Source organism: Lottia gigantea (genome assembly GCF_000327385.1).
Source record: "Lottia gigantea unplaced genomic scaffold LOTGIsca_106, whole genome shotgun sequence".
In the NCBI taxonomy this organism is placed as follows: Eukaryota; Metazoa; Mollusca; class Gastropoda; family Lottiidae; genus Lottia; species Lottia gigantea.
In genome coordinates, this window is record NW_008706902.1 from 362701 (window position 1) to 382736 (window position 20036).

Here is a 20036-nt window from a genome sequence, read left to right on the forward strand (position 1 = left end):
TGGGTCTTTTCCTGCTCGGTAGACCGTCAGCACTTGGAAAAACACGCCAAAGCAAAGGAAAAACGATTACAGCAAAAATGCATGTTGCCTATAGGCCTCATAGAGCGAAAATGCCATGACCTAACTTTGCCAAATGGAGTTATTTTGCCCAAGTGTTGGGTCTTTTCCTGCTCGGTAGACCGTCAGCACTTGGAAAAACACGCCAAAGCAAAGGAAAAACGATTACAGCAAAAATGCATGTTGCCTATAGGCCTCATAGAGCGAAAATGCCATGACCTAACTTTGCCAAATGGAGTTATTTTGCCCAATTGTTTGGTCTTTTCCTGCTCGGTAGACCGTCAGCACTTGGAAAAACACGCCAAAGCAAAGGAAAAACGATTACAGCAAAAATGCATGTTGCCTATAGGCCTCCTAGAGCGAAAATGCCATGACCTTACTTTGCAAAATGGAGTTATTTTGCCCAAGTGTTGGGTCTTTTCCTGCTCGGTAGACCGTCAGCACTTGGAAAAACACGCCAAAGCAAAGGAAAAACGATTACAGCAAAAATGCATGTTGCCTATAGGCCTCATAGAGCGAAAATGCCATGACCTAACTTTGCCAAATGGAGTTATTTTGCCCAAGTGTTGGGTCTTTTCCTGCTCGGTAGACCGTCAGCACTTGGAAAAACACGCCAAAGCAAAGGAAAAACGATTACAGCAAAAATGCATGTTGCCTATAGGCCTCATAGAGCGAAAATGCCATGACCTTACTTTGCCAAATGGAGTTATTTTGCCCAAGTGTTGGGTCTTTTCCTGCTCGGTAGACCGTCAGCACTTGGAAAAACACGCCAAAGCAAAGGAAAAACGATTACAGCAAAAATGCATGTTGCCTATAGGCCTCATAGAGCGAAAATGCCATGACCTAACTTTGCCAAATGGAGTTATTTTGCCCAAGTGTTGGGTCTTTTCCTGCTCGGTAGACCGTCAGCACTTGGAAAAACACGCCAAAGCAAAGGAAAAACGATTACAGCAAAAATGCATGTTGCCTATAGGCCTCATAGAGCGAAAATGCCATGACCTAACTTTGCCAAATGGAGTTATTTTGCCCAAGTGTTGGGTCTTTTCCTGCTCGGTAGACCGTCAGCACTTGGAAAAACACGCCAAAGCAAAGGAAAAACGATTACAGCAAAAATGCATGTTGCCTATAGGCCTCATAGAGCGAAAATGCCATGACCTAACTTTGCCAAATGGAGTTATTTTGCCCAAGTGTTGGGTCTTTTCCTGCTCGGTAGACCGTCAGCACTTGGAAAAACACGCCAAAGCAAAGGAAAAACGATTACAGCAAAAATGCATGTTGCTAGTTCTAGAAATACTCATTCTCACTCCTTGCTATTTCTAGAAATACTCTTTCTCACTCCCTTTTTGGGTTTTTTTGCATCCTTACTTCAGGCTAAATTTTGGTCTAGGTTTAAATCTAAACTTTGAGAGATTTACAGGCGGAAGGATAATTCTATAAATAATGCCTCGACATTTAAGCGGATGTTGATAAAGTAGTTGTTTACTTTCAGTTTGACTACTTTAAGTTTTTCATAGTCATGATATATTGAATTTGTGTCCAGAAACTAAGTACTGTCCATGCTTTAATGCCACATGTTGGACAGTTTTCTACTAGATTTCTGGATTCGAGTTTATACGAGTTGGATAGAAGGTCAATACCACATCTAAATTTGCACAAATTTATTCTATCTTTAAAGATACACCAGAAGGCTTTCAGGGTGCTTATCTAGATGTATCTAATTCTCAGCTTAGTCAATTGGATTTTTGGCGGTTGCACAAGGTATCTAAAAGATCTTACCTTGTTCGTTTAGATATGAAACATCTAGCATCATTTATAAGTACATGTATATAACGCCTGTGATAGACTTGGTGTTCCACTGGTCAATAATGAAATATGCACTGATAGGAAACTACAAGGAAATTAAGATTTGGAATACTAGTTTTTAATTGGAAACTCTGGCAGATTCTAGGAGTTTTATGGCTGAAAACTATGACCAAGCCATTTATAGCTTTAAACAAGAATAGAACAGAAAACTAAAACTGAAACTCTAGTTAGTTAGAATACAACTTTTCAACTCAGAGAATACCAATGTGTGTAGGTCATCAAGAATTTTAAGGAACAAATTGTTAATGACAAGTTTACAAGATTACACCTCGTGTAGCAGCATGGGGTCAAATTCCTTATTTTGTGGAAATTGGCAGCCATTGACAGTAAGATGTTGGACTGCATGGTGTTGATAAAGGGTTTAAAGAAAGTCAACATTAGCATGCTATAGGATTGGTTTCTATAATAAAGCTGTCTTACATTCTCGAGAAGTTTAGTTTAGTACCTAAACTTAATGACAAGTAAAGACCATTTATTATTTTATAATATCTCAATGAGCTTTAATATGAACATTATAAGCACGAAACCTTTAATATTGCCTTGCAATTGGTTCAGAGAAATAATATTTTCAACTATAGATCTTAACGATGCTTACTTCATTAATTACATACATGAATAATATCACAAATTTATCTTAAATTTACATGGAAGCAAGTTTATTACCGTATATATTCTAATAGACTGCATTAACAAACATATCTTATTTCATACTTGATATCATATCAAATATTGGCTGAATATTTATAAGATCTCCGGGTAGGACGATAAGACAAAATTTCCTTAAAACCGCTTGTAACTGTCAACTGCTCCTTCTAGGCATTGTACATATATTACGATTTGAAATAATCAGAAACATTGAAGGACTAACTTTGAGCCAGTCTAGCACGGCATTCATTCTACAAAAATGGGGCATGTTTGTAGTCTCCATTGGGCGGAAAGTCGAAAATCAATGGAGAAGCTACACATGTCTAAATTAACAATTACGAAAAAAACACATTAATCATAGTGATTATATTGTTTTAATCCTTGTCATTGTTGCCTCACACTATATATTCTGAATGCCTTGTTATTTTGTATCATTGCTTGATAAAGATGAAAGAATCATCGTCGAAACGTCGCAAGTTATTTATTAAAGTAATTGTTATCTATATAATTGTGTTCGTGTTAATATCATCAATTACTAAATGCCACTCAAGGAAGTTATTAATCATAGTGATCCGGAATTTTTTTCTTTTCAAAACAGATACAAGTTTTATGTTATTAAACTGTCAAAGTTTTCCATCAACAATATAAACTTCCAAATGGATTGTGACTTGTCAAGTCAAGTAACTTAATAACAATATTGGTATTAAAGTTAATTAATTAATTGTTTTGTTTTTTCATTCGAAAAAGTAATAGGCCTAGTACAGTTCGATGCTCCATGACATCTTAGTTGAATATTTCACCCCTTCGCGCAATCGACCATCTCCTATCCCCCTTTGCCCCTCCGAACAATTAGGTCTGGCTACGGGCCTGAACTGATGAATATACACGTTTACACTTATTGACCAAGTGTGAAAGCATAGGCCTACTTTAAGTTCTATGTCCATTATAAGAGGTATAACCAAGTACTACTTAGTAGTATTCCTTTAACAGAGTGCATGGAAAAAAAGAAAATATGAATATGCTGGGTCTAAAAACAGGTAGGTAGGTAGGTAGATGACGTTAACGTCAACGTTCGCTTCCAAATTGGATGATTCTGTGTTGTTGGTTTGGTTGTTGATTCTTCGTTAGATCTGGTCGGGTCGATCGAATGACATGGCGGTGAAACTCGGCCCTGGATGGTGTGGCGTGGGGTACTCGATCTCCTTCATTCTTCCAAACTCGTTCTGATCATGGTATTTCCTGTTGATTGGTAGTCGAATGGTAGTCGTTGGTTTGGTTTGGTTATCTGTTATCTGTTGGAAAACTAGAAGACCTGAAAAAAAAGAAAAAAAAAAGAAAATGAGAAAAGAGGGAGGAAAAAATAAAAGGGGGAAAGATGATCTCTGATGTTTCTGCAATGAAACTTGTTAGATTGATTGGATATAATTAAAAAGTGTTAAGAAACTTTGAGTATAAAAACTTAGCCTATCTGTTCAAGACAGATTTGGTTATAAAATGGAAGACTAGTTCCATTATCGTATACCAGTGGTCTGTGGGTGGAGCCAAAACATTCTGTATGGTGAGTGGTATGCCGTTGGTTTCCAGGTACTCTGTCAGTGGCTTACGAGCGGGTTTCATTTCAGTGCATTGAATGGGGACATGCGACCTTGTCGCAACGTGGCCGCAGCGACATTTAATGGCGTCTCCGAGTACGTTGTTGTTCCGGAGTCTGGTTGCCTCAGATGGCTACAGATGGGTGGTTTGGTTTGGTTTGGTTTGGTATCTTCGGATCAATCTGGTATCTTGCGGTGTCGAGGTTCCGTAGCATGTCGGCCAATTTCTGGTTGATCCTAGAAGATACACGATACTGCAGAATTCCGAATAGGAGTAGGCTATTTTACAGGCTCGATATCCTCCAGACTCAGACTTTCCTTGGCACAACGGTCTGCTTGATCATTGCCAGGAATGGAGACGTGCGATGGAACCCATACTAATTCAATCTTGTGGTCGTTGTTGGTTTGGTAGTTAAGAGGTGAGAAAAATACACTGGAGGCTGCTTAGCGAAAACGGGGTTTATACAGTGGTGTAACCTATTTTCGTGGATATAAGGATTCAACACCGAATTTCGTCAAAGTAAAAAAAATGAAAATTTTTTTTTGTCTTAGATGTTTCCTCAGATATTCTACAAAATAATTAAAATTGGTTTATTTCGATTTTCTTTATGAATCCCTCATTTTGACCCATATTTCATGAGCAACCAACATGGCAACGGCGGCAGAATGCGTCACCTATTTTCGTGTACAATGTTTGATCTATAAATAAGTCGAGAAAAACACGTTGTATAGATACCGGGTGGTATAATTAACTTCTCTTAGTAGTTATCTTTAATATTAATTCATTATAACTAGTGACAATTCCTTCAAAGAACCACGATTTTAAAATAAAATAGTGACTGACAAAATAAGATACCTAGCGTAATTTATTGCTAAAAGTCACTGAAACAACATAAGAATATGGTCCACTTTGTGTTCCATAGAAATTTTCTGCTGACACGGAATCCGCTAGTTGATCACGTGACTTCATTCGTTGGACTACATTCTAGCAGACGACACTTGGAATTCCGATTACCGCTTGGGATTATAAGGAAATTCGGCCGATAAAAAATGGTGAAGTTTGGTAATAACTGAAATCCGCCATTTTGTATTTGTCAAAGTATACATTAATACATTGTCCCTTGCTTGAAACTACTGGATTCATTCTACTAGCTGATATTGAAACCCATGTTTATCAAAACAAACTAATGCGGAGGTCGCGCAAGGTCGCTCATGTAAATTATTAAACATTTCCGGAAATCCACGAATAATAGGTTTCCACGAAATTAGGTTACTTGACTGTATATTGACGACTGAGTCCTAGTTATTGCTCGTTAATAATTAGGCCTACAATTCATTTGTCTAAAGATAATATTTCGATAAGAAGTACTTTCGATTTATCTTCAACTTTGACCTTTGATACTTGTTTATCAGGCCTCCAAGTAAAAATCAATGGTCGAATGACTTGATAATCTGACCTCTGAGGTCAATAAAAGTTCAATATCTGGAACAATAAAATGCAGGTTAACAATTTTATGATACATTTTTCCAGCTCTGTCTCATAATCCGTTTCATCAATGCAGTGGCAAGTAAGTGTGCTTTTTGCATCTCTGACGAATGACGATTTGTCAATAATACAAATTCCCTTCAATCTACTTCTTGGCATTTGCGTATTCATTGAAGAAGAGATCCTTGGAATTTGAGACTTGTACTAGGCTACTTAAGTAGGCTACAATAGGCTTACTGTAGTTTAATTGACAAGATTAATTAAATGATGTTATACTAGTTGCCAGTAGTAGGCCCTATTTCTGACAGAATTGGATATAGTATATAATTACTATAATAAAATATTTTCAACGTTGCAATAACAAAGGGCACCGATCTGTTTTGCAAACAGGAGTGGGACACATATCTTTTTGGGGTACCGGTACTGGTCGAAAGGCTGGATAATATAGCAGATTATATAGTTTTTAGTTTGTAGAACAAGGGAAATCATTTATTAAAGTTATTCTTCCCTGAATTTTGACTGACGTTCCAGATGTTTCTGAAGGCTGCAAAGTATGTGTCAATGGCAACGGTGAAGATGTTACTTTCATATTAGGCCTACCTGTCACAGACCGATCTCTGTTACCGACATTATCCTGTTAGGGTTTTTTTAGCTGTCTGGATAAAGTTTTTGAGATTCTTCTTGAACATTTTTGCACCAACCAACCAAAAGTGATTGAAAAAAGCTAGGCCTGGCAGACGGTAAATAAGCGAGTATGCAGCAATCTGTTTAACGTGACGTAATAAATCATGCAGATAGATTTGTTGACGATACATTGTGTGTGCTGATGTAGAGACAGAAAAACTAGGCCCTGTTTTGTGTGGATTTTCATCAACTCTGAAGGTGTTTTTTTTTTAAGTTCCACCAAACTTATAGACCTACATACCAGTTTTGGAAAAGATGAGAAACCTCTTTTCAATCCCTTAAAGGGAAATAATAATATTAAAGAGACATGGACATTGTCGTACACATTTCATATTTAAAGTATTATTCATAAATGTCAGTCTTCCATTTTTCTTTCCAGAAGTAAAACTAATATGTCATCTGAGAAAACAGCATTACTATCCAACAGTCATGATGAAATACAAACAGACATTGACAGGAATGTAACCTATGGTAGTCATGGTAATAGCACCACCCTCAACAACGATGAGGGGGAATATTATGGTAATCAGGTGCTTGAGAGATCGGGCGGCGATATCAATCAGATTAATTTATCCTGGGAAAATATCAATATAACTGTCCACATGAAAAGCGAGAACAAGAAATGTTGTCGTGGTGGCGGCAGCACAGGAACCAAACGTATTTTAAAAAGTGGTTAGTTAAGTGTCTTTATGACTATAATTTTCTAAAATACCAAGCTTTCCTTTGCCATGGCATTGTTATAAAACTATAAGGCAAAACCTCAAACCAGAAAGGTCATATCTACAGAGAAAGCCCTTTGTTGTCAATGAATGGATGCACATATGACCTTTTAATATATTGGTAATATTTGTAAATCTATTAAAGGTAGATGGTTCAAAATAGTTCTATGATATTGATTATTATTAAACAAACATAACTGACAGGCAGAATGTCTTTCAACCTTACAGAAAATTTGAAACTATGTACCTGTAGAATAACATCATATATTATCATGATCTCTTTCTCTATATGTTTTTTCTATGATTAATGATTTATAATTATTATTTTCAGTAAGTGGAATGGTGAAGCCAGGCCGTCTGCTAGCTATAATGGGGGCAAGGTAAGTGTCACACCTTGATTTCAACTAAATATATCTGATATTGATTTATTTGTTATGATTCTTTAAATTAATTTTTTTATATGCCTATATGTATTAGATTTAGAAGTACAAAATTAATAACCGAGCTTGAAATAAGCAGTTTCACGCTGTGTTATCTCTGCACGGAGTGAATTTCTGTGTAACAATATGTTACGAATCTGATTCAATATTTCTATATCATTCTTCAATTAATTTATTGAAAACTATTTTAAGGGTGAAAATATTTATTTATTTATATTTTTATTATAATATTTTTTATTTATTCTAAATTTTGAGTCAAATTCTTTATTTTTTTTCTTTTGATTGTTTTCTATATATTTTGATTATGTCCATCTAACATATATTGATATATAAAATATACAGTATTAAAACTTTGTAAAAGTTGTGAAATTATTTTACAGTGGGGCAGGAAAATCAACACTAATGAATGTATTAACTGGTAGAAATATCAACCAGTACCAATTAGAAGGACAGATTAAAATTAACGGTATTGAAGTTGGGCGTGGAATAAAAAATATCTCCGCCTATTGTCAACAAGATGAACTATTTATTTCTACTCTAACTGTTAGAGAACATCTTCAATTTAGGGTAAGGTAATTTTAGATTAAGAATTCATTAGGATTTTCTGTTCACCAAGTCACCAAGAGCTGTATTCCCAAGGAAAAAGAGAAAAATTAACGAGAATATTTTACAATCTGAAGATTCTATCATAATGATGTTTTGGATAGAAAATTGACTGCTAGTTTTGTAACAGGTTGAAACAAACCCAGGATACAAATGTAAATATTCCAATAATTATCATCATTGAAATTCATGTTTCTTTACTTATACCACCTTTAAGCTCAACAAATAACACATTATCTATAACATTCACTCTAGGCATTGTTAAGAATGGATAGGAGTATTTCCAAGGCTGGTAGACTACAGAGAGTAGAAGAAGTTATAAGAGAGGTAGGCATTGGATTGTAGATTTATGTGTCATTTTTGCAGAAATTATATATTGTTCTCAAAAAAGGTAACTACTGTTGCTTTTGTATTGTAATCTTTTCAAAATATAGGACTGAGAAGGCATTTCTTCAGAATTTAACTTAGTTCTTATATTTTTTATTTCCATTTTAGCTAGGCTTGTTATCTTGTGCTAATACTCAGATTGGTGGAGAAAGAATTAAAGGTATTTCTGGTGGCGAGAGGAAAAGATTGTCATTTGCATCTGAGGTAAAATCCTTAACATACTTTTGCCCTAGGAAAAACTGAACTGGACTTATTAAAGCATAATATAGTAGTATACAAGTATTTGTTATTTCACCTTCAGGTTTTCGTCAAAAAGTTCCTTTCGTTAATGATGGCATGTAGGGTCAGCTCTTTTCTGAAATTATAAATTGTAAATTTTATCAGGTATTAACCAATCCACCATTGATGTTTTGTGATGAGCCAACGTCTGGTATCGACACATTTATGGCTATGAATGTTGTACAGACATTAAAAACTATGGCAAATAAAGGCAGAACTATTTTATGTACCATTCATCAACCATCATCAGAAGTCTACGCCATGTTTGATGAGTAAGTCGGTTTTGAATATTCCAAACACTGATTGCAGTGTAAATAATGGTATAGTAGTGGTCTCAAATGGGTAGTACCATCAGGTGTTTCAAAAATCTCATATTTCAGACACATGATTTAAATATAAAGTCAGGACAGCTTGTTTTGTAAACGAGGATTAAATTTCCAATATTACCTATTTGGTGCTAGAACTATCTGTGCTAGAACTATCTGTGCTAGAACTATCTGTGCTAGAATCATCTGTGAATGCAGAGAATTGTGCTAATGCTTGATCAAGAGCATTTATCATGTCATAGGTACAGTACAGTACTGTTAGTACTTCTCCACTACTATACATTATTGCTCCAGATTTGTACAGGTTAATGTTGCTTGTTCAGCTTTTTTATTACTTAACAGTGTTTAAGTTTAAGTGTCCTCAGAAATTATTTCGTTCTATTTCAGAGTATTATTATTATCAGAAGGTAGAACAGCTTTTCTTGGTTCTGCTGACGATGCTTTCACCTTCTTTAAACAGTATGTATTCTTTTTATTATTTGTCTCAATATGTCTGGTGTAAATGTTGTAAAACTCTCGCCACTCTGCCAAAAATAATATTCTAGACTTTATGTCCCCACAAATAAGATTTTTTGGACAAATACATAAGATTTCGTGCCTACAAAAATCCAGCAATAACCTTATAATATTATTTCAGGTTAAACTATCCATGTCCCAATAACTATAACCCAGCCAGCAGATTACTGTATATTATTATTTCAGGTTAAACTATCCATGTCCCAATAACTATAACCCAGCCAGCAGATTACTGTATATTATTATTTCAGGTTAAACTATCCATGTCCCAATAACTATAAGCAAACAGATTACTGTATATTATTATTTCAGGTTAAACTATCCATGTCCCAATAACTATAAGCGAGCAGATTACTGTATATTATTATTTCAGGTTAAACTATCCATATCCCAATAACTAAAACCCAGCAGATTACTGTATATTATTATTTCAGGTTAAACTATCCATGTCCCAATAACTATAACCCAGCAGATTACTGTATATTATTATTCAGGTTAAACTATCCATGTCCCAATAACTATAACCCAGCAGATTACTGTGTATTATTATTTCAGGTTAAACTATCCATGTCCCAATAACTATAACCCAGCAGATTACTATATATTAACATTAGCTATTGTACCAGGCCAGGAGAAAGAATGTAAACAGAAAGTCGCTGTAAGTAATACCATATATTCATAAAAAATTCTTTAACTTTCTGGAAAAGAATTGAGCCTGGCTAGTTAACAAAACTCTATGTTGGAGATAATACCTTTTCTTATACGCCCACATGAAATATTGCCGTCACCCATGTCCGTCTGTCCGTCGGTCCGGCCGTCCGTCTGTCCACAATTGCTCGTAAACACTCTACAAGACACAATTCTTAACGGATTTTGACAAAACTAGGTATGAGTGTTCGTAATCACCCAAGGATAAACCCAACTGAAAATCAGAAAAATCTAAACATATTTAGTATGAGTTATTGCCCTTGCTCTTGAAAACACGTTCAATTTTTATCTCGTAATCATTCTAGAAGGCACAATTCTTGACGGATTTTGATGAAACTTGGTGTAAATGTTCGTTATCACCCAAGGATGAACCCTATTGAAAAGCAGAAGAATTGAAAAATATTTAGTATGAGTTATTGCCCTTGTTCTTGAAAACGCTTTCAAATTTAGCTCTTAAACACTGAAAGGCATGATTCTTGCTGGATTTTATTACTCAGTCTGAATATTTGCCTTCTAGAGTTTTCATGAGCTAAAAATTGAACACGTTTTCAAGAACAAGGGAAATAACTCATACTCAATATTATTCAATATCGCCCTAAAGATTTCAAAAGAAGTGTATGACTGAAGGTTGAATATTTCATACTGGTGATTGTTACTGTGCTGCTAAATATTTTTGTTCAAAATCAAAGCTGCCAGTGGGCATATATTACCTTGCCTGGCAAGCTATCTTTTTTAACTTTGTCTATTTCTCTTGACGTCTTAAATATTGACCACTGTCTGTGTAAAATCGTGTTTAAGAGACAGTCTGGCTAAGCTGTAGTCTTACATGTCAGGACAACACTTCACTAATATATATCGTAAAGTGTTTGTTTCAATGGTGTAATCTGTCAAACCCGGTAGACCATCCCTCATGTCTGAATGCATGGCATTTTCAGTCTCTATTAGCTATATCAGGATGAGCATGACCTTATATATAAACTAGTGTCCAAAAGAAACGATACCACCTGTTAGCAACGACATAAAAGAAAAACTAAACAATGCAGAAGTTTAGGATTGGTGTTATGCTTTTGAGAAATCCTTTCTCAACATCTGTACAAAAATTTCATTTCAATAAAATCTGTACAACCAATATGACAAGCCTTTAAAGATGGGTGGGGTCGAAAAAAGAACATTTCGTTAGAGCACTGATCACAGAAACAACGGGAAATGTCACACCACACGTCACAAAGTCAAGTCAGTAGCGGGTATGTCCACCGTGAGCATCAATACATGGCAGAACACGCCTACGGACTGATGCCGTCAAACGTATGATGACGTTGGGAGTGATGCGTTGCCATTCCTCGAGGAGATATCGTTCCAAGTCCTGGACGTTGACTGGAGGCACACACGGCGACGTCGGATTTGCCGATCGAGGTGGTCCCATAAGTGCTCGATGGGATTCATGTTTGGTGAACATGCGGGCCATGGCAAAACCTGTACGTTGGCGTTGGCAAGGAAGTTCTGTGTCAATCTTGCTGTGTGTGGCCTTGCATTGTCATGTTGGAAAAGGAGTCCACGAGGCTGTTGCTGAATAAAGGGCACCACAACAGGCCGTAGGATGTCATCAATATAACGCTGTGCATTCAGGTTTCCACGAATTACGACAAGCCTCGTTTTGACGTCACCACATATGCCACCCAAAACCATTAACCCTCCACCTCCAAACGGCCGGACCTGTTGGATACACATAGGCGCCAAACGTTCACCAAATCGTCGGTATACAAGCTGCCGTCCATCGTTTTTGAAGATGAGGAATCTGCTCTCATCAGAGAACATAACACGTGCCCAGTCCCGCCGTTGCCAACGTCGAACTCGCCTGGCCCAGATCAGTCTGTTGTTCCGGTGTCGAGGCGTCAGGAGCGGTCCGCGGTAGGGATGACGTGGCCGGATACCATACTGCCGTAGTCTCCTGTAGACGGTCTTTCGACTGATCCTGTGTCCCAGTGCTGTAGCCGCCGTGGACGTCTCTGTTACGGTGCGGTTCCTCAGGTGTAATACCCGAATGTAACGATCTTCACGGGACGTGGTTACTCGTGGTCTTCCACTCCTGGGCCTGTCTGACGTCTGACCTGTCTGACGTAACCGCTGCATCAACCTGCTTATAGTGATGCGTGCGCAGCCCAACCTTCTGGCGACGTCGACGTGTGTTGCTCCTTGTTGGACAATTCCAACGGCTCTCTCTCTCTCGATGGCTGTCAAACGTGGCATATCTTGTGTTTTTTATGTTGCTGTGATATCAACGTGTCTGATCAGCCGTTTTATACAGTTTTTATGCACGTGCAGAACATGCTAGAGAGGGAAATGTCACTTTCATGAAATTTACGTTTACGAAGTGATCACGTGTTCCCGGTCTTTTTATCGACTATGCTGTGTTTGGGATGTGCAATACGAATTGGCATGTTTTCATGTTAGACAATTCACTTAGTAAAAAACAATTTTGAAAATAAGTTGGTATCGTTTCTTTTGGACACTAGTTTAATAACAGAAATTATTGATTAAAACACTAATACTAAGTGGAAATACTACTGCTGAAATTATTACATACTACATTTCAAAACATGTACAGTTATTGTTTTAATGTTAACTTCCTTCTTCTATAAAAATTTCATTGCAACTTAAAAGATTAAATCCTCAAAAATGATTTGTGATTAGTTATCCTTTTGGGGTTGCTCTTTTGAAAATTATTATCAGCCTATAGGCAGATCAAGCTATCAAAACATGTATATAATATCATTATATTTATTATTTTAGGCTATCAGTGATGCGTTTGACACTAGCGTTCAATATAATCAGATAAAGAAAGATATGGATGAAATTAATTCTGCAAATCTACATGAAGAAAATATGATTCTAGTGAGTTCATATTGTTGAAACATATTCTAATTTAGTTCTATATGTTAATTTAATTTTTGTTGTTACTGGCTCAAGCAGTTAAATATTTGTTATAGCACAGTTGATTGGAATGTTGGTTCTTTACAGTCATGAAATCATTTGCTTCGTTACATCCAGCAAATGGTGGCTGTGGGTTCTAATCTCATAATTCCAGTACCCAGCTGTAAATGGGTACAGATAATCTTGGAAAGAGGTTAAGCCAAGAACCAGCCAGCAGAAGGATCCTTTGTGAACTTAAGTTGTTGTTCTTGTGAAATATAGATGTTTCTTTCTTCCTTTCTATCATGGGTTAAAATGTGTATCAAATGTTTTTGTTTGTTTCTTATAGATGCAGGATGCTTTTGCAAATGAATCAAGGTTAGTCTAATAGATTAACTGTTGTTCTGGCTAAGACTGTATATTGAAATATCTCTGCCAAGAAATTGAAAATAAATACAGCATATTACAAATGAAATGTGATAAATGGAGTTTTTGTCCTACTTTTCTTTTTCGATTTCAAACTGTCGAGGGATCGTTAACATGACAGTATATTACAATTAAAAAGAATTAGGATAAGTCACAATTTCACAAATAGAAATTTATGAGTATATGGTGGGGAAAAAGAGGCTGAGGAATTTGCTTATCTTATGTCATTTTTCTAGAGATTGCCTGTCCTTGTGGTGTGCCTTTGCCTTTCGTATTCTTTCCAAAACTTCACTGACATAAAAATGAGTATCTTATATGCTTTGTGACCATAATATAATGCATACACACTCCTTGTAATGCAATGTACCTATAGGTGGCTAGATTTAGCATTGATATGCCCTGTATACTGAATAATCAAATTGTCATTATGATGATGATATATTAACAGGTATACAGCCTCATGGTTTCAACAGTTCCGGGCAGTATTCTGGAGAAGTTGGATCAGTATTTTAAGAGATGTATTTTTATTCCGTGTTCGTGTTGCTCAAACAATGGTAAATAACTTTGATCTATATTGTAAGGTTTTCAGTTTTTGGCCTGATAGAAATTTAGTGTAGACTTTTACTGACTGCCCTTCGAGGCAATCCAGTTTTGCTCACTTTATTCCATAAGGTTTATGCATACTGCATTGCTCATCTTCACCAGCACAATATACTGCCAAAACAGTAGAACATAAACCTTCCTTCATTACATCAGTCTGAAAATGTGTATAGAGAAGTATTGTTGGATGACATACATTTTGTACTTATTTTATAATTGGAAATATAATTAATAATAATTACCCTGAAGTAAATTTGGAAAAATCCTTGTAAATAATGATATTTTAACATAATGTAAAATCCATTTCATGAAGATAGTATCTGATATATAATTTCTGTATATTTATAGATAGTTGGTGTTATACTTGGTTTAATTTACCTCCAACAAGACTATAATCAAACAGGAGTAATGAATATAAATGGAGCAATGTTTTTATTTATCACTAACATGTCTTTTACTAGTATGTTCGCAGTCGTCAATGTAAGTAATATTTAACTTTAAAAATTTTACGATATTTTTTACAGGAAAAAAAACGTGCAAATGTGGATGTGGATATTCAAAAGGAGTATCTAAAGTTGCACTTTGTCTATGAAAATATACTTCATTATACAATGCATAGCATTGCAAACTTTTTCAACCAGTAGGTGCTAAAAATAGGTCTTAAAACTTTCATTAATTTTCAAATCTTTGAATATAATCTGAACACATTTCTTTGTGTGATTTTTAGACATTTCCAATAGAAGTAGCTATATTTCTACGAGAATATGGGAGTGGCTTATACAGAGTTGATATATATTATATTTGTAAATCTCTGGCAGAGGTAGGACAATGTCCCTTATCATATTTTCAAAAAGATATTAACATTTTATAGGTTAATAAATCTTACAACATCAATTTTAGATTGATATAGAAATATTAAAAGAGAACCTGAAACATGTTATTATTATAGTTTTATTAAGCTAAACAATTAAAAAATAAAAGCTGATTGCCCAACTTATCAACCTGAAATATATAAATTTCTAAGTTTTTTAAATCTCTAAATGACCATGGATTAGATTAAAAACTTAAATTTGTCGTCTAAACTAGAATCAAGAGATTCTTCAAAGTTAAAGGAGGTTTTAAAATTTGTATCTAATATATGTTTACTTGATGCTGCCAGATCCACCAGATCTGATAATACTGATCTACAATACGAGTTTTAATTTCTATAATATTAAAAAGTTGAGGTTCTGAAAATACATAAGTAAAACCTGTTTCATCAAACAATTTTCTGATATTCGAGACCCAATTTTGTTTACCTTAATAGTGCTATTTCATTGAAGGCAGTGGATAATGGTGTGGCCAAGATATAGTGGCCCGTAAGCACCAAATGAAATTAAGTATAATTTAATTCTATCCTGCCCGAATAACATTGACTGTTAAGTTAATTCTATATTTTGTATGCACCACATAGAATTACCTTAAATGTATTTAAAAATTGGCCAGACCAGTTTTAACTTTTAATTCTATTTGTAAATCAGAAGAAATTCTGTTTGTGGTTCTTGGATGTTTCAAAATGGACGATTATTTCGATGATTTAGATGAACTTAATGAAATCAACCATGTTATTCCCATCAATAGACATGTCAAGGATCGCCTGGACCCCTTCACATGGCTTTCGTCGTCGTCATCATCTTGATCAAGTTTATAGAGGTTCAAACGTCTGAAGGCAGGAATCTTTAATATTCTGACAGATGTTGTCTAGTTCTGTAGGCTCTTACCCTCCCCCTGTTTCCGAACCTCTCGTTTTCTAGCTGCGTATTTCAGCTTAGCTTTGGTGGTTAGGATGCTAAGACATATTTTAATTTCCTTTTTCTTTCTTGCTGCAGAACCTTTGCTGGGGTTGTAAACATCTTGGTGATTTTTTGGTTATTCACTCAGAAGCTCTTTTTCATAAGCTGAAAAATTGACAGAACACGGTAGACCGGCCATGTTGAGTGAATATACAGAGTAACGATTTTACATCAACTGAAGCAAATATACAAACATTTTTGGGCAGAAAATTCACGATATTTATTGTGATTGAAATGTCCGTTTAGGCAATCAGAAATGTGCGTTTAGACGATCGGAAAGTGACGAATTTAACAGGCATATTTTGCATAAATGAAACATGACATGGATTCCAAATCAAGTTCATTTGCTCCTTCGAAGAATAGAAAGAATTAAAGATATCGTTCGATCTTACCCTTGATGATAATTGTCATAAAAGCTGTAAGACACCAGATGAGAGTCTATAGAGTTTCAGACTACAAGACATCCTCACTACATACAGCAGTGATTAAAATTTTAAATAAGAAATATGTCTTAGTGACCAATCTTTAGACTCTTTTGTCATATATAGATTGTGTATAGTGTGTGGTTTGAATGGAAAATAGAATTTCAATTGCAGTACAGATAAATATTTTTAGTTAATTGTTAGTTGGTGCATACAAAAAATAGAATTATCTTTAAATACATTTAATTAAAGAAATGATTATTAGTAAGCTTGCCATGATGGAAAATTACTATCTTTGAAATACTAACATGTCAGATAAGACAATATTCACTAAATAATAATAATTGAATTCGCAAAGATCATTAATAAAGATAAAAAATAATAGAGGCGAAAATGGTTTTTAATGTTACACCTAGCCTACTGCCAAATGAATCTGTTAAAGAACCTCTAAATTTGATAATACATTTAACATGTTCATACATCGACTTGATGATTTTAAGTAGCTCAAATCAATGAATGCTCAGAATAATTTTTGTTTGTTGTTCAAGGATATAGATATAATACTGTCTAGTGAAAAAATATAACGTTAAGAGTACTTGTGGAAGCCCTAAAACCAAATTGAAAATTATCAAGTAACTCGTTGGACCACACATTAAGCCTTAAATTTAAGATAATCGAAAACATAGTCGCACAGCATGAAACTCTGAGTAACAACATGTTTCAGGTTCTGTTCTGATATATTTAATCTGACATTACAATTATTAAAATTAAAGAAAATTGAATCTGATAATTTGTTACCACATTTAGTTTAATCAGAATTTCATTTTATTGCAGCTTCCTAGTTTCATTTTATTACCTGTTTTATTTTCTGCTGTGGTCTACTGGATGGTTGGTGAGTATCCATTTCGAAGTTTGTAGCAGGCAGTCAAGATGAGGACAGTTCTGCTATGATATTTCCTCCACTGACAGAGTTTTGAATTTGAAGAACTCTCTATTTTTCAGGTTTATATAGCAGTGCCGAAGCGTTTTTAATCTGTACTGGATATTTGATATTGGTAGCTCTTACAGCGATGTCTTTTGGTAATTTAATATTTCTTTATATTTTATTCAGGGGTATTATTCTAAGATCGTATATTGAAGAGACTAAGAGTAGTATATGATTCCTGCTTCAAAAATTGTATACATAGAAAATTTTGAATATAAATCGATCATATCAAAGAACAAATTTGAACAAGATCTATATATTAAGATTGTTTATTTTAAGTTATGAAATTGTTTATAAAGAGAAATTTTCTCTCTGTTTTCAGGTTATTTAATATCTACGTTAACGAAGTCAGTGAATGTGGCTCTGGCCATAGCTCCTCCTATTTTAATACCATTTATGTTATTTGGTGGTTTCTTCCTCAATAACTCGTAAGTAGAGCTAACTGTACTTTATCTACACTTAGACTGGACCCGATATCTACCTGGTCAAATGACTCACTGTGATTACACGAAAATTTGTTTACTTATACAATTAGCACTATTTTGTACCGGGAAAATTGGCAGTGCATATAGTTATTGTAAGGAGACATTTTGTATCTTGTAGATCTGTTCCTGACTATTTTATTTGGTTAGAATATATTTCATGGTTTAAATATGCAAATGAGATGATTTCCGTCAACCAATGGAAACGAGTAGGCAAAATAGGTAAGGGCGCAATTAATAAATCTTTTAAAGAAGGGCTGGCTCACTATATTTGGGCATATTGATAGGGAAGTATAGTATTACTTAGTAAGGGTTTGTGGTGACAGAAAATTAATGCAAATAGAGAATATTGTCTTCTTCCAAAGTTTAAAATTACACAGTCAGTGCTTTCAGATGAGAATAATTGAACCTGATTGATAATTTCAGACTGTCCAATACCATCCAACAGTAGCATGCCCATTAATGGAACCGATCCAAATTCAGGCTGTTTGTTTCCTGATGGAGCAAGTGTTTTACAATATTTAAATTTTTCAGATGTAAGTAAACTTCAATACCTAGACTTAGAGGGACAGGTTGGCCATTTTCAGGGTTGGTTCTTAAAAACTTATAAATAGTCTTCAAAAGTACTAAAACTGTATGAAAATTGCATAATTCCTTTAAAAATACCTCAAACTAGATATATTTGATATATCACAGAGTATCTTAAAATAAGTCGTCTTGTTAACTTTTAAATGCGAAAGTCTGGACACACATCAATATGAGGGCTTAATTTCCATGGTGAGCTGTGAACACTAACTATTACCAATAAGCTTAGCTCAAAAATAGGATCAGTTTAAACCTTTTAATAATCTGACTTAAATCCAAATTTAGAAATTATGTCTTTTGATTCTTTTGTGAGTCACTCCCTTTAATTAAAGTCTTGATGGACTCATTACTCGTTCAGCCTATGTGAAATCTGATAGTGCAAATATCCCTTCTGTATATATGACGTCCAAGGAAGTGATAGAACCAGGTTTGTAGGAATAAGTACAAAATATAGTCTGAGCCAATCCAGACTAATTCAAATGTGTCTTTTCTTTTTACAGGACCATTTTGTGAAAGATATTTCATGGCTGGTTGGATTGTTGGTTGCTTTTAGATTATTATCATTTTTATTATTATTATTTCGTGCTCGTAGATCATCCGCTTAAGAGATTTATTGTATTTTCTGGACAACGAAGATTATCTACTTAGTAACATAGATTTTTCAGTGATTTCAATAGCCGCATTGGTCAAAATTGATTTTAGGCTGTTTTTTTGTCAAATAGGATTATTGTATTATTTTGAATAATTTTAAGAAATAGGTGCAGGGTAAGCCTCAAAATATTAGAAGCAGTGGCCTGGCCACACAAAAATCAACATAGATAAAGATTCTTGTTTGATAAGTAGTATTTGCAGCTTAGAATTTTCTTCTCTCTCAACTAGAGAAAATCCTAGACAACTTTCTAAAAGGTGTAATAGGAATTAAATTTTGCCAAATATCGTGGGTGACCGCTAGAAACCTTGTATATGCCATATTCAGTCCTAACTTTTACTACCAAAAAAAAGAGTATTCTGTACTGCCCATGGTCAAGTGACTATAATTTGTTGGTATGTCTACTGTAAACAATATGTCATCAGGTCTTTACATTGCAATAAATCTGCCCAATTAAAGTTTCAAAATAAAGTTCGGGCCTAATGTTTGACCAGTATCATATTACATACATACACATCCTTATGGCCTCTCTTATATTAACTTTTCTTATTGACCTTCATTCAATTTTTTTAGAACCATTCTATAAACTCCTTGGTTTCTTTTGTATCTTGTTTTGAAATAATTCAATAATAACTTAATGAGTATTTCAACTGGTTGCGCTTGGCACTTGCAAATTGGCGCATGAATAGACTTTGAAAGAAATGAGCAAACAGTGAAATAATTGAAAATGAAAAGAAAAAAATCAGCAACTTCGCCTATGGACCCCACTGAGGCACCTTAAGTGGGCCACACGCTGCGACTGTCGCTTTACTCGGTATGCATGTATGTCCATAATGAGTT

The 20036-nt window shown here is 34.9% G+C and overlaps 3 protein-coding genes across 3 annotated transcripts; all 3 read left to right on the forward strand.

Annotated features, from left to right (window-relative positions):
- Positions 1-4203: 4203 nt before the first annotated feature.
- Positions 4204-8053, forward strand: LOTGIDRAFT_170902 (hypothetical protein; the record flags this gene model as incomplete). Its single annotated transcript, XM_009046757.1, has 5 exons — positions 4204-4342; positions 5689-5725; positions 6707-6999; positions 7378-7426; positions 7867-8053. Coding segments are annotated over 5 exons (705 nt in total), but the record flags the coding sequence as incomplete, so codon positions are not given.
- A 303-nt stretch (positions 8054-8356) lies between these two features.
- Positions 8357-9583, forward strand: LOTGIDRAFT_170903 (hypothetical protein; the record flags this gene model as incomplete). The annotated part of the gene is made up of 4 exons (XM_009046758.1): positions 8357-8416; positions 8585-8680; positions 8861-9027; positions 9469-9583. 4 exons carry the CDS (start codon positions 8357-8359, stop codon positions 9581-9583), a joined length of 438 nt encoding a protein of 145 aa, XP_009045006.1.
- Positions 9584-10031: 448 nt separating this feature from the next.
- Positions 10032-19152, forward strand: LOTGIDRAFT_237415 (hypothetical protein; the record flags this gene model as incomplete). Its single annotated transcript, XM_009046759.1, has 13 exons — positions 10032-10091; positions 10153-10255; positions 13096-13197; positions 13565-13593; positions 14090-14195; positions 14590-14721; positions 14969-15061; positions 17330-17387; positions 17498-17575; positions 17803-17908; positions 18084-18184; positions 18389-18498; positions 19048-19152. Exons 3-13 carry the CDS (start codon positions 13150-13152, stop codon positions 19150-19152), a joined length of 966 nt encoding a protein of 321 aa, XP_009045007.1. The 5' UTR covers positions 10032-10091; positions 10153-10255; positions 13096-13149.
- Positions 19153-20036: the final 884 nt, after the last annotated feature.